We start from the raw sequence: 12,134 nt of genomic DNA on the forward strand, positions 1-12,134 counted from the left end.
ACCTCAGTTTTCTCATCTGTGGAGTGGGGACAGCAATGCCCTCTTTCCTGAGAGTTGTCAGGACTCACAGTGACGGTGAGGGGAGGGAAGCAGGCAGGCAGCCAGAGGTGGGCAGTTCCCCAGCGGCCACTGATGCTTGTCTCTCTGTCATGTGTGTGTGTGTGTGCTCCACGGCCTGCCCTCTCAGGCTTTAAAATGTGTGTCAGCAGCAGCAGCAGCCACGACGAGGCCCCTGTCCTGAACGACAAGCTGGATGTGCCCAACATCATCATCACCCCCCCGACCCCTACGGGCATGATGCTGCCAAGGGACTCCAGGAGGACAGGTGAGGCCACCCTGCCCCGCTGCCAGGTTGGGGAGGGGGGCGGGGAGTTGGGCTGGGGAACAGCTCAAGGGGCCCCATTCTGTGCTCTGGGTCTGAGTTCATGTCCCCACCTCCCTGGGTTTATTAAAAATTTACCCTTGGATCTCCACCGTGGGCCCCGCATCGTGGCTCAGCCTCAGCAAGAGGTGGCATGTTAAGTAATTAGCTAGACAATCCCTCCCGGCAGCTGAGCGAGTGATGGATGGGGCTGGGCAGGCTCGCCAAGGTAATTGATGGATGCGCCTTCCCCTGCTAGCCAGGCGACCGGCGCTCCATCTTGCTGGCTGCAGAGGTTCAGCTGGACAGGACAGGCTGGAAATATGCCCACGCCGGGCTGGGGCTGATCTCTGGGCCTTCCGGATGTAGCTCGCTGCAGGGAGGGGAGAGAAGATGGAATTGTTCCCAGAGAGAGGGTGAGAGGGAGAGGCTGACACTGGTGTCCCCAAGTGCCCCTCTGTGGATACTGTTGGGGCTGGTCAGACAGATTGTTCATTTATTCAGTAAGCAGATTTATTGAGCCAGACCTGTGCTAGGTTCTGAGGTTGCTGTTGTGAATAATAATAATAATAATAATAATAATAATATAATAAATAAGTAATTATTCTGATAGCAGTAATTGAGTCCTAATAGTAAGTCTGAATTAGGTCTAGTTTGCATCCCCATTTTATGGATGGGTTGACTGAGGTTCAGAGAGGTGGAGACACTTGTCATACAGCTGGTAAGAGGCAGAGTTGGATTCAGACCCAGGCTGCGTGATATAGAACTTACCTGTGGACCCCTATTCTAGACGCCCTCCTTTCAGCCCACCTGCCATTGATGCGTGAGTCCTGCCGGGCCTTTACGGGGGACACAGGCTGACAAGGCTGATGTGGAGCTCATGGAAGTCTGGTGGGGGGACCTTAGGCACACTTTTCTAAATGTGTAGAGTTTGGATCTCAGCTTGCCCAGCAGGCAAGTGACTAGAGAAAGAGGTTGGACTATGGACCAGGCCTGTGCTGTGACCGGGGCTGGGCCATGCTCAGGAGGAATTGTCATGGGTCACATTCCTACGTCACCTTCCCAAGTGACAGGCACCGGGTCTACATGCTTTTCACAAATCTTATTTCTCATTCCAACCGTAAGGCCTGTGAGTACCGTCCTTATCTCTAGTTTACAGACGAGGAAGCTGAGGTCCAGAGAGGGCGAGTGACCCACCCAAGGGCTTGCAGCGAAGCAGAAGAGCTGGGCTTCTGCTCCAACGTCTAACCAAGACTCAGTGCGGGCAGTGGAGGCCCCGGTGCTTGGCTCTGCCATTACACTCCCTCCCCTCTCTGAGCCTCAGTGTCCCCATCTGTTTAATGGGACCCTAACCACCTTCCCTGCTCCTGGGGCCATGCGAGTGCAGGGGAGACTCGTGGTTACTCTACAAGGTGTGTGGGGTGACCATCTGGAGGCCCTGGACCCCAGGGGGATTCCTAACACAGGGGAGAGGTTCCTTTTAAGCTTAAGCAGTTCCAGGGGCAGATTCGTGCAGAGGGACCGGCACAGGGGTCCCCTCCTGTCCTGTCCGAGGCAGAGCTCAGACCTGACCCTCTGCTCTCCTCATTCAGAGAAGGGAAGCATGGGAGAAAGAGCACAGGCGTGGAGTCAGAAAACCCTGAGTTTGGATCCTGGCTCTCCTACTCATCGGCATGCGACTTTGAACAGGAAGCTCCACCTCCCCAAGCCTCAGTTTCTCCATCTGTAAAATGGAGACATTAATAGTGCCTCCGAGAGGTTGTAGAAGATTAAAGATGAGGAAGGTCAAGGGCTGATTTCTGTGGCGTGCTGTGGATATTCTCACCAGTGATATTTAGGGCAGAAGGAAAGACCACCAGACCTGGGTGGCACCTCCTGCAGGCCTGAGGGCTCTGGGTAAGATATCAGTACCTGGGGCTTCCCCAGGCAGCGAGGAATCAGAGAGAAGCCCAGCCCTGCCTGGCCACCTGCTGACTTAGAGCAGGTCTCCACTTTCTAAGCATCAAATCCGCACCTCTAGAACTGCCCAGCCCTGGGGGGTGCGCAATCCCAGGAACCTTAGCCAGGGACCCTGGGAGCTCAGCATTGAGTGTGGGGTGAGGGTGCATGGCAATCGGTGAGACCCACCATCATTGGGATCCCCTCTCAACATCCGTTGGCACCACTGCCCATATAGGGGAGGATCTCAGGGAGGTGATACAAAGCAAGGAGCCCTCAGGCACTGGCCCCAGAGCTCCCAGGGAGAGGGGCCTGAAGAGGGTGGGGGATCCATCCACATGTTGATCCCCCTCTTGCCTCCTAGTCTGGCTGGAAGAGACGGGGTCGTGTCCGGAGGATGGAGAAATAGACCCTGAAGCCTGAGAAGGAAGCGCAGGTCTGGCATTTGTTGGCTCTGGCTCCGGCTCTGGTCATCCCTCGTTCCACGTGTCCCCAGGGGGGCGTAGCCGCCTGGGACAGAAGCGCTGAGTAAGCCCGATGGGAGAGTGGTTTCGGCACGGGACCAGGAGAAGTGTGGCAAGATGAGCAAGGGATCAGCCCTGCGTGCTTGCAGAAGGATGTTTCCCTGGCCCCATTGGTGGACGGACCTCTGATGCCTACACATTCTTGCTGACCCCAGGGCCATGGTGGTGGCCGTCAGGGTGCCAGGGAGAGGCTTTCTTCCGGACAAACACACTCCCCGCACCCTGGACCACGCTGATAGTGCCCAGGAGATCAACACACACAGGAACTTCTTGCAAAGGAGTGGCTGCATTTTTTACAAGTTGTTTTACAGATCTCAAAAACAGTCCAAAAGTGATTTATAATTTTTTTTGCATTATAAATAAAGATCCTCTGTAATGAATGGCAAGCCCTGCTTCTTGGTTGGGCGGAGGAGATGGAGCACACCGGGTGCAGAGGTGGGTTTGAGAGAGTCAGTTGTCACAGAGGTCTGGCTGGTGATGAGCCTTTGGACGGTCTTGGGTCCCACTGAACTGCAGACCACTGGGCCTGGACATGGCCAAGGGCACGGCACATAAGTCACACAGACCTTGTTTGAGTCTCAGCTCTGCACCTGCCAGCTGTGGGATATTGGTAATACATCTCTAGGATGGGAGGCAATGGTTGGTTTTGTTTTTATGATTTATTAATTTTTTAATTGAATTTATTAGGGTGATATTGGTTACTAAAAATTGCATAAGTTTCAGGTATACAATTCTACAATTCATCATCTGTACATGGTATGGTGTGTTTATCAACCCAAGTCAAGTCTCCTTCCATCACCATTTATTCCCCCTTTACCCTCTTCTACCTCCCTCCAACCCCCCGCCCCTTCTCCGGCAATCACCATACTGTTGTCAATGGTTTTGTATTTTTTTTAAAAGAACATCAAATGGTTGGTGTCCCCCTCTCCCCATAGACTGTTCTAATCATGACACAAGTGTTTCTATTCATTTTCTTTGGTTTCCATCAGAGCTGTGTGGCTTATCCTAGCTTTGGTTTGTCCACTGCCAGAGTTGGGTTCTCCCAGGAGCAGAGGGGGGCCATGGCTTTGGGAGTAAGGAGTCTTATCTGGCAGGTGATCCTGGGGTACACGGGTGGAGGATAGGCAAGTGCAGTTCCGGGATGCCCAAGACCACACTCAGATTCAATAACTTGCTAGAAGGACTTAACTAAAAAAAACAACCCATTATAGTTGTGGTTATGGTTTATTACAGCAAAAGCATGCAGAGCAAAATCAGCAAAGGGAAGAAGCCTAAAAGGTGGGGGCCAGGAGAGACCAGAGAGGCATGCGCATCCAGGAAAGTCACACGCAGACAGCACTCACTCCTTCCAGCAGCGATGGTGACACTCGCACCCTAGGTGGCGCCTGCCAGGGACACTCACCTGAGTCTTGGTGTCCAGAGTTTTCACTGGGGGTTGGTCATGTAGACATGTCTGACCACCCCCGTGGTGGCCTCAGGGGTCAGGCTGATACCACGTGACCCAGACCCCACCTTGTAGGTTGTAGATTGTCCTGTGTGGCCCAGGACCCAGGGAAACAGAGACACTCCTATCAGGCAGGGCATTCCAAGCTTTAGAGGTCACCGCTCTAGAACCACGGGCAGAGGTCAGCTCTCTGGGCACAATTCATTCTTCACTGCAAAGAATTGAGGCCGGGAAGGGAAAGCGCCGTAGGAGGTCTGGAGCCAGTCAACCTCACCCACCTGGGCACACGGGGCTGTTGAGTGCCTGGGTTGTATGGTGGGCCCCACAGTCAGGGCCGGCTCCGTGGGCCTCTGATGGGCACGATCCAATGGGGCCCACTCTCAGAAGGACCCGCTCTCTGCCGTCGCTGCCTAAAAATTCTTAATCCTTGTTGAACAAGGGCCGAATGTTCATTTTGCACTGGGTCCCTGAGTGATAGGGGGGTCCTGCTTCCTACAGAGGAACACACATCTCTCGATGGGAGCGATGTCACAGGCACATGGTAAGAAGTGCGTGTGGGATGGGAGATGTGGTGGAACCACAGTCCACCACCCATTCATGCAGTTTCTGTCTCTGGAATGCCTTTGCTCCCTTTTCCCAGCCCAGTCCCTTGGCAAAGCCGGGTCGATTGCCACCTGATGCTCTCCCGCTGGGCCCTGCAGATGAAAGTCTCTGTCCCCCGGTTCTCACAGCATCCTCTCCTCTCCTGGGGCAGGACTCCCTTCCATCCTATATAATAAAAGCCTAATATGCAAATTGTCTCCTCTGCCGGGCAGGTGGGAGGGAATTTGACTGCTCGCTATGATGTGCACTGACCACCAGGGGGCGGCACGGAACATGGTGGGCATTGGCGAAGCAGCACTGGCAATGGGAGGCACTGCCCACCTGATGGGCCTGACGAGAGTGGGACCACAGGGGGATGGTGGAGCACGTGAGCGGGTGGCGCCAGGCCAAGGCGGGTGCGAGCGGCCCCACCGCCTGGCTCCCAGGCACTGAGGGAGACAGGGCAAATAGCAATATTAAAATATTTCCTCTAATTATTTTCCTTTCAATGTGCATGAATCTGTGCACGGAGCCACTAGTTGTTTCATAATCACTGATGTGCAAGTCATCAGAGGAAGGAAGGGGTGACCCGTCCGCTGGGGCTCAGGACCTAGGGCTGATACACCCACACTCAAGCCTTGGGCACGGCACCCTCATACATGACCCTTAGAAAATAAAGCTTCTGCGCCAGGGACGCGGTCCCACGCACCAGTTCCCAGAGCTCACACTTCCGAGGTGCTCAGGATGTAACTCATGAAACTGGGACAGCGTGTATTAGTTTGCGTTTTGCTGTGTTCCAAGCAACCCACCCCTGCTGTAGACTGAGTGTGTGTGTCCCCCGCAAACATGTGAAGACATGGCCAACTGAGAACCAGGAAGCAAGCGGGCCCTCACCACACACCAAACCATGAACTTCCAGCCTCCAGAACTGGAAACCATTCCTGTTGTTTATGAGCCACCCAGCCTGTGGTGTTCTGTCATAGCCGCCCAATGGGCTGAGACACCCCACCCTCCACACTCGGTAGCTTAGAACCACAAGCAGTGATCTCCCACGCTCCGGTCTCTGGCTGGGCCATGGCCCTGCTGGGTGGCTGCCGGGAGCTGGGCTTTGTCAGGCCCTCGTTGGGTTCAAATCTGCTTCGTGTGTCTCCTCACTTTGTGGCCAGCAGCGACCAGAGTACGTTCCCTTGGAGCATGCGCCAGGCCAGGCGAGCGCGCTCACAGCTTCTGCTCCTGACATGTGGCCCCAGTCCTCTCCCTCTGGAGCCCAGGGGGATGCTGGGCCTCAGGGCTGGGCTGGGTGCTCATGCTAGCCTGGCTCATCCACATCTCCCTGGGCACTGCTCAGAGGCCTCCAGCCCCCTCAGCAACCTGCCGTGGCTAATCGCTGCCTCATCCAGGCTTTTAGTGCCCATGGCAACAGGAAGAAGAGCAGGCGGGAGGCTAGCCTGAGGCTGCCCGGGACACTGGACCTGGCCTTCTCACCGGGGCCTCTGGAACGCTGGCAGTAACGCAAGGCTGTGCTTGAGAAGATCCACCAGGCCCGCCGGTGCCATCAACCGGTGGGGTCGTTGTGTTCTACGTGAATGTGACCCTTCATTAAAGGTCAGGGTACCGTCTGGGTGGGGTTGGGGGCCTCGGTGGGGCTGGCCTAGAAAGACAATTTATCTTGACCTCAAAACATGGCTCTTTGATTCTTATTTCCTGAGTCAGTTCCTCCATTTTAATACGCCCTGAGGGGGATGGTTACTAACGTCTGCAGCTTATTTTTCATTTATTTTTAATGCCAAAGCTGCACATACTGATTAAATCCAACAATAAAAAGCCTTGTAAACGGTTCCCCCCAAAGTGTGTGTGTGTAGGGGGGGGCGGTAGTAGTGGAGCAGGGGCTGCAGTAAATGGCAACTGAAGAGGAAACGGATGGACGGATGGACGTTAGCAGCTCTGGCCGCTGACAAAGCCCATTACCCTTCACCCTGGTGTGTCCCAGAGACGCTCCCAGGTTCCAGGAGGCCAGCAACGTCCGATGTGAGACTCGGGATCTGTGCTATATGCTTCCGGGAAGGATGGCTGGGAGGGGACAAAAGTGTGAAAACAGATGGAAATGTAATTTTTTAATGACAGCAGCAGATGGCAAAAAGACACAAGAGTGTGTTCGCACCATGTCGGAGCCACTTGAGAGCGCCCGGCGCAGCCGTGATGTGCGCCATGCGGCCGGCGTGATGGCTCCCCCGCCACACCCCGGAGGCCAGTGAGCTGCAGAGAGGAACCTGCAGGCCCCCCAGGGAGGGGCAGGGCGTGCTGCCAGGCTGTGTGGGGCCACAGGTAGATGGGGAAATACCTGTGGCCACCTGGGTGGGGCCCAGCAGCATCCCAAACCTGGCTTTTCCAGATACAGCCAGGCAGTTGGTGGGCTCTGGTGTCAGACAACCCCTCTTGTTGGTCCCCATGCCCGCTGTCCTAGCTCAGGTCATCGCCACTGCTCACCTGGACTTCTCACAACCTCCCGTCTAAGGTGAGTCTCCTGCTGCTGGACTGTTGTGTTTCTGAGTGCAGAGCTATTCATGTCGCTCCTCCACCTGCAACCCCAAAGTGGCTCACTCCCAGACGCACAGGAGCCTGCCTGGGAGCTCACTCTTGGCCCCTCCTTGTGTTGACAATTTATTTATTTATTTATTTTTAAATATATATATTTTTTATTGATTTTTTTACAGAGAGGAAGGGAGAGGGATAGAGAGTTAGAAACATCGATGAGAGAGAAACATCGATCAGCTGCCTCCCTCCTGCACACCTCCCACTGGGGATGTGCCTGCAACCCAGGTACATGCCCTTGACCGGAATCAAACCTGGGACCTTTCAGTCCGCAGGCCGACGCTCTATCCACTGAGCCAAACCGGTTAGGGCATGTTGCCAATTTATTAACAGCAAATAAGCCAAATGGAGACTATTAAAGAACTTTAAATGACGAGAGAGAGAGAGAGAGAGAGAGAGAGAGAGAGAGAGAGAGAGAGATTTACAAAGCAGGCCCTAGAGAGCTGGCCACTGCATGTCTTTCTTGCTTCACTTCTCACCACACTCAGTGGGGGTGATAATGCCTCCTGGGGCAGCCATGAGCAGAAGAAACCTCTCCTGCCCTGGCCGGGTAGCTCAGTTTGGTTAGTGTGTCATCCTGATATGCCAATCTTGTGGGTTTGATCCCCAGTCAGGGCACATACAAGAATCAACCAATGAATGCATGAATAAGTAGAACAACAAATTGATGCCCCTCTCTCTCCTCCCCCCCGCCCTCCCCCCCGCCGCCCCAAATCAATGAAGAAAAATTAAAAAGAAAGAATCCACTCCTGCTGTGAGTAGGAGCCACTACCTGCCATGTTGGCACAGCTGAGGACCTAACGGGCTCCAGGGGACGATGGCATTCAGAATAGGTACAGCCCACACCCATCAGAGCCGCCAAGGTCAGCCCTGCCAGAGGCCACATGATCACCTCCACATTAGAGACCAGACGCAGGCAGGGGCTCAAGTCGCAGCGGGAGCTGTGTCTCCTGGCCCCCTGGAGCCCGGGGTGGGGGTGGGGACTATTTAGGGAGGCATTCGTGTCCTGTTATCAGAGCCCTGCTCTGAACCACACCGCTGGCTGGCGTATTTCAGCTGAGGCAAGGCAAGGAAGTCACCCAGGAGGTGTTTTGCATTCTGCATTTCTCTCCTGCTGCCCACACTGTAATTCGAGCCGCTTCTTAGATGGGTGACACCACTAGCTGCAAGTCAGCGCTTTCCCTGAGGTCGCCCCCTCACCCCCCCCCACCCTCCCCCCGCCTCCCCACCACCACAGGAGAGAGGCTGGACTCAGTTTATCAGAGCAGTGGCTCTTGGCCTAGGTCCCGGCCTGAGCCCCACTCCAAGGGTTCTGACTCCTTGGGTAGATGAGTCTCTTGCACAGGCAGGGCTGAGAGTCTGGGGAGCTCCTCACGCACCTCCTCGCTTCTTCACTGTAATTCATCGTTTTCTGTGGGGATGCATAGGCGGGGCTGCCGGCCCAACGTCAAACGCAGGAGGAAATGACCCTTCAGAGGATCCCGGTCCCCCGTCAGTCGTGTGGCAAGTGCTCCATTTCCACGTGCGGCCAAATCTACCGGCCGGAAATAAACTGACCGTTTTCATCATTGCAGGAAGACCCGCCGCCTGCGCATCAGAAGCCCGCCTTGCTGGCTCGCTTCGGAGCACTGTTCTGTGTGACCAGAAGTTACCATGCTGCCGGCTTCCCTGAAGAGGGCAATAGGTCCACGTCTTTGGGGGTGTATTAGGTTTCCGGGGGAGCCTGGGCAGGCTTTTGAAAATAAACTTATTCTTGGTAAGGAAAGCTTTAGAGTTACAAAAAAGTTGCAAAGATAGTACAGCAGGTTCCCATATACTGCCCACCCAGGGTTTAATCTTATGCTGCTCTGGTACATTTGTCACACTTAGGGAACCAATTTTTATACATTATTATTAATTAAAGTGCCTGCTCGATTCCCATTTCCTCAGTTTTCCCCTCATGTCCTTTCTTTGCTCTGGGATCTCATCCAGGATCCCACCTGACATTGAGTCGGCATGAATTCTTGGGCTCCTCTGGGCCGTGACAGTCTTTGACTCTCCTTGTTTTTGATGACCTTGACAGGTTTTTGTTTTTTGAGAGAGAGAGAGGGGGGGTGGGGAGGAAACATATCGATTTGGTTTTCCACATATTTATGCATCGTTTGGTTGACTCTTGTATGTGCCCTGACCCGGAATCAAACCTACAACCTCGGCGTATCAGGATGATACTCCAACCAGCTGAGCTACCCAGCCAGGGTGACCTTGACCCTTTTGAGAAGTGCTGGTCAGGTGTTTTGTAGCAAGTCCCTCAATTGGGATTTGTCTGATGTTTTTCTCATGATTAGACTGCGGTTGCAGGTTTTCATCCATGATATCAAGGGTGCGTGCTGTGACCTTGGCTTATCACTTTTCATCCATGATATCAAGGGTGCATGCTGTGACCATGGCTTATCACTGCTGTTGACCTTGATCACCTGGCTAAGGTCATGTTGATCAGGTTGCTTCACTGTCAAGTTACTCTGTTTTCCCCTGTTTCCATCCCGTCCTCTTTGGAAGCAAGTTGCAACGGGCAGCCCACACTTTAGGAGTGGGGTGTTATGCTCCACCTTTTTCCCCCTAAATATATTTTTATTGATTTCAGAGAGGAAGAGAGAGGGAGAGAGAGAGATAGAAACATCAATAATGAGAAGGAATCATTGATCGGCTGCCTCCTGCACGCTCCCCACTGGGGACCAGCCCACAACCCAGGCATGTGCCCTGACCAGGAATCGAACCGTGACTTCCTGGTTCATAGGTCAACTGAGCCACGCCAGCTGGCAATGCTCCACCTTCTTGAAGGCTGGGCATCTATATACATCATCTGGAATTCTTTGGCATGAAGGATTTGTCCCTTCACCCCATTAATCTTATCTCCAGCTCTTCATTACCACATGGGGCATTCTAGCCCTGCAGGGGAGGCATTTCTTACAGCAGGAAATAATGGTATGAGGGCCTGTACCCCCCTCTCAAGTAGCAACCTCACTTCCATCATTCTCCCCTCCCTTGTTTTCCTCTTGTCTGTTTGCGTCTCACTCCCCAACCCTTTGCCCTCCCCCCGCACCCCCGACTTTAAGAGCCAGGCATGAGGCTGGGCATTGGGATCCTCTGTAGATCCTGGGAATGGCTCAGAGCTGGGCTGGATTGGAGCAGCTGCTTCCCTCCCCAGGTTTCCCCACTATAAAAACCTCCTGGGGAGCATGTTAAGTGTGTGGTTTCTGAGTTAGAAAGTCGGAGCCTGGAGCTCAGGGAAGGGCATTTTAATACAGCTTTGTTGAGGGATAACTTACCCTTTTAAAGTGCACAGTTCCGTGGTTTTTAGTATATTTACAGTGTGTGCAACCACCACCACTAATTCCAGAACATTTCCACCACCCCAAAAAGAAACCCCATCCCCATTAACAGTCATTCCCATTTCTCTCCCCCAGCCCTGGCAACCACTAATTTCCTCTCTGTCTCTGCAGATTTCCCTATTCTAGACAGCTCATATACATGGAATCATACATGGTTTTGGTGATTGGCTTCTTTCACTTGGTATAATGTTTTCAAGGTGCACCCACATTGTAGCAGGCATCAGTGCTTCATTCCTGTTTATGGCTAAATAACATTCCACAGCACGCATAGACCATATTTTGTTTATCCATCCCTCAGTTGATGGACATTTGGGTCATGTCCACCTTTTGGCTGTTGCAAATCATGCTGCTGTGAAAGGAAAGTCATTTAACAAGTCTTCCAAGTGTCCCTGATGTACACTCAAGTTTGAGACTCTAGGACACCATTTCGCAGTGTGTGACGCTGCACACTACCTCCTGTTCTCCCAGCAGCCCAGTGGGGTCAGCAGCAGCACTGTCACCATATTACAGACCAGGACACCAGGACTCAGGTGATGGGGACACTAGGCTCTGCTTGCTCTCCTACTCACCCTGCAGTGGCCTCTCTGAACCTCGGCTTTCCCACCAGCTCTTTTCCTTTGCTCTTTTACAGGCTGCAAAAAGCCTGCAGGGAAGCCTCGCCAACTTTGGAACACAAATATTTGCCAGTGAAGAAAACATTCTCCCATCAATCAAAACCCAGACAAGTTGGCACACACTCTCTGCAGATGTCTGAAGGAGCTTCTATTTCAGGAGGGGCCAGGTGGCCCAAAGCTTCTCCCCGTCCCTAAACACTCCAGGCTCCTTCTCTTCCTACCTCTTTTGCAGAGGAGGAAACTGAGGTCGGAATGGTCACTTGCCCTGGGTCACACAGCATCCAGAGGCTCTTTCATTTATTTTCTTTGAAAGTTTGTCTTAATACATGACACACAATGACAGTAATCTCCAAGTCTGCAAATGACAACTTCCCATGCAGATAAACAACAGACATAGTTTTCCATGCCATGTGAGCGGGCAGAAGTTAATATAGTCTTATTTCATCTCCCCAATAACCCTAAGTGGGGCGGTTTTAGGGGGCTTAGAGGGTAAAGCATGGGGTTATCTGGAGTGGGACAGCTTTCCTGCCAGGATACAGAACCCTGGAATACTCCTGTCCCCTTTGCTTTTTCTCAGGGCCTAATGAGCAGGATTTCAAATTCAAATCCAGCCCACTGCTTGTCCCCACCAGCCCTGCACTGGCTCCCTTACCTCCCTGGAAGCTTTCCTGGCCTATTAGAATCCCATCAAAATTCCCTGGGCTCTGGTTA

General features: G+C 53.2%; 1 protein-coding gene across 1 annotated transcript in view; it reads left to right on the top strand.

The window, feature by feature from the left end:
• C21H16orf74 (chromosome 21 C16orf74 homolog) overlaps window positions 1-3,203 on the top strand; it is a 33,470-nt gene extending 30,267 nt beyond the window's left edge. Inside the window, exons 3-4 of the mRNA XM_054710662.1 lie at window positions 188-325; window positions 2,664-3,203. Of these exons, the coding sequence (XP_054566637.1) occupies window positions 188-325; window positions 2,664-2,722 (197 nt within the window). The 3' untranslated portion in view covers window positions 2,723-3,203. The remainder of the gene's footprint in view (window positions 1-187; window positions 326-2,663) is intronic.
• Window positions 3,204-12,134: the final 8,931 nt, after the last annotated feature.

The sequence above is a fragment of the Eptesicus fuscus genome, chromosome 21 (assembly GCF_027574615.1).
Source record: "Eptesicus fuscus isolate TK198812 chromosome 21, DD_ASM_mEF_20220401, whole genome shotgun sequence".
NCBI classification, from domain to species: Eukaryota; Metazoa; Chordata; class Mammalia; order Chiroptera; family Vespertilionidae; genus Eptesicus; species Eptesicus fuscus.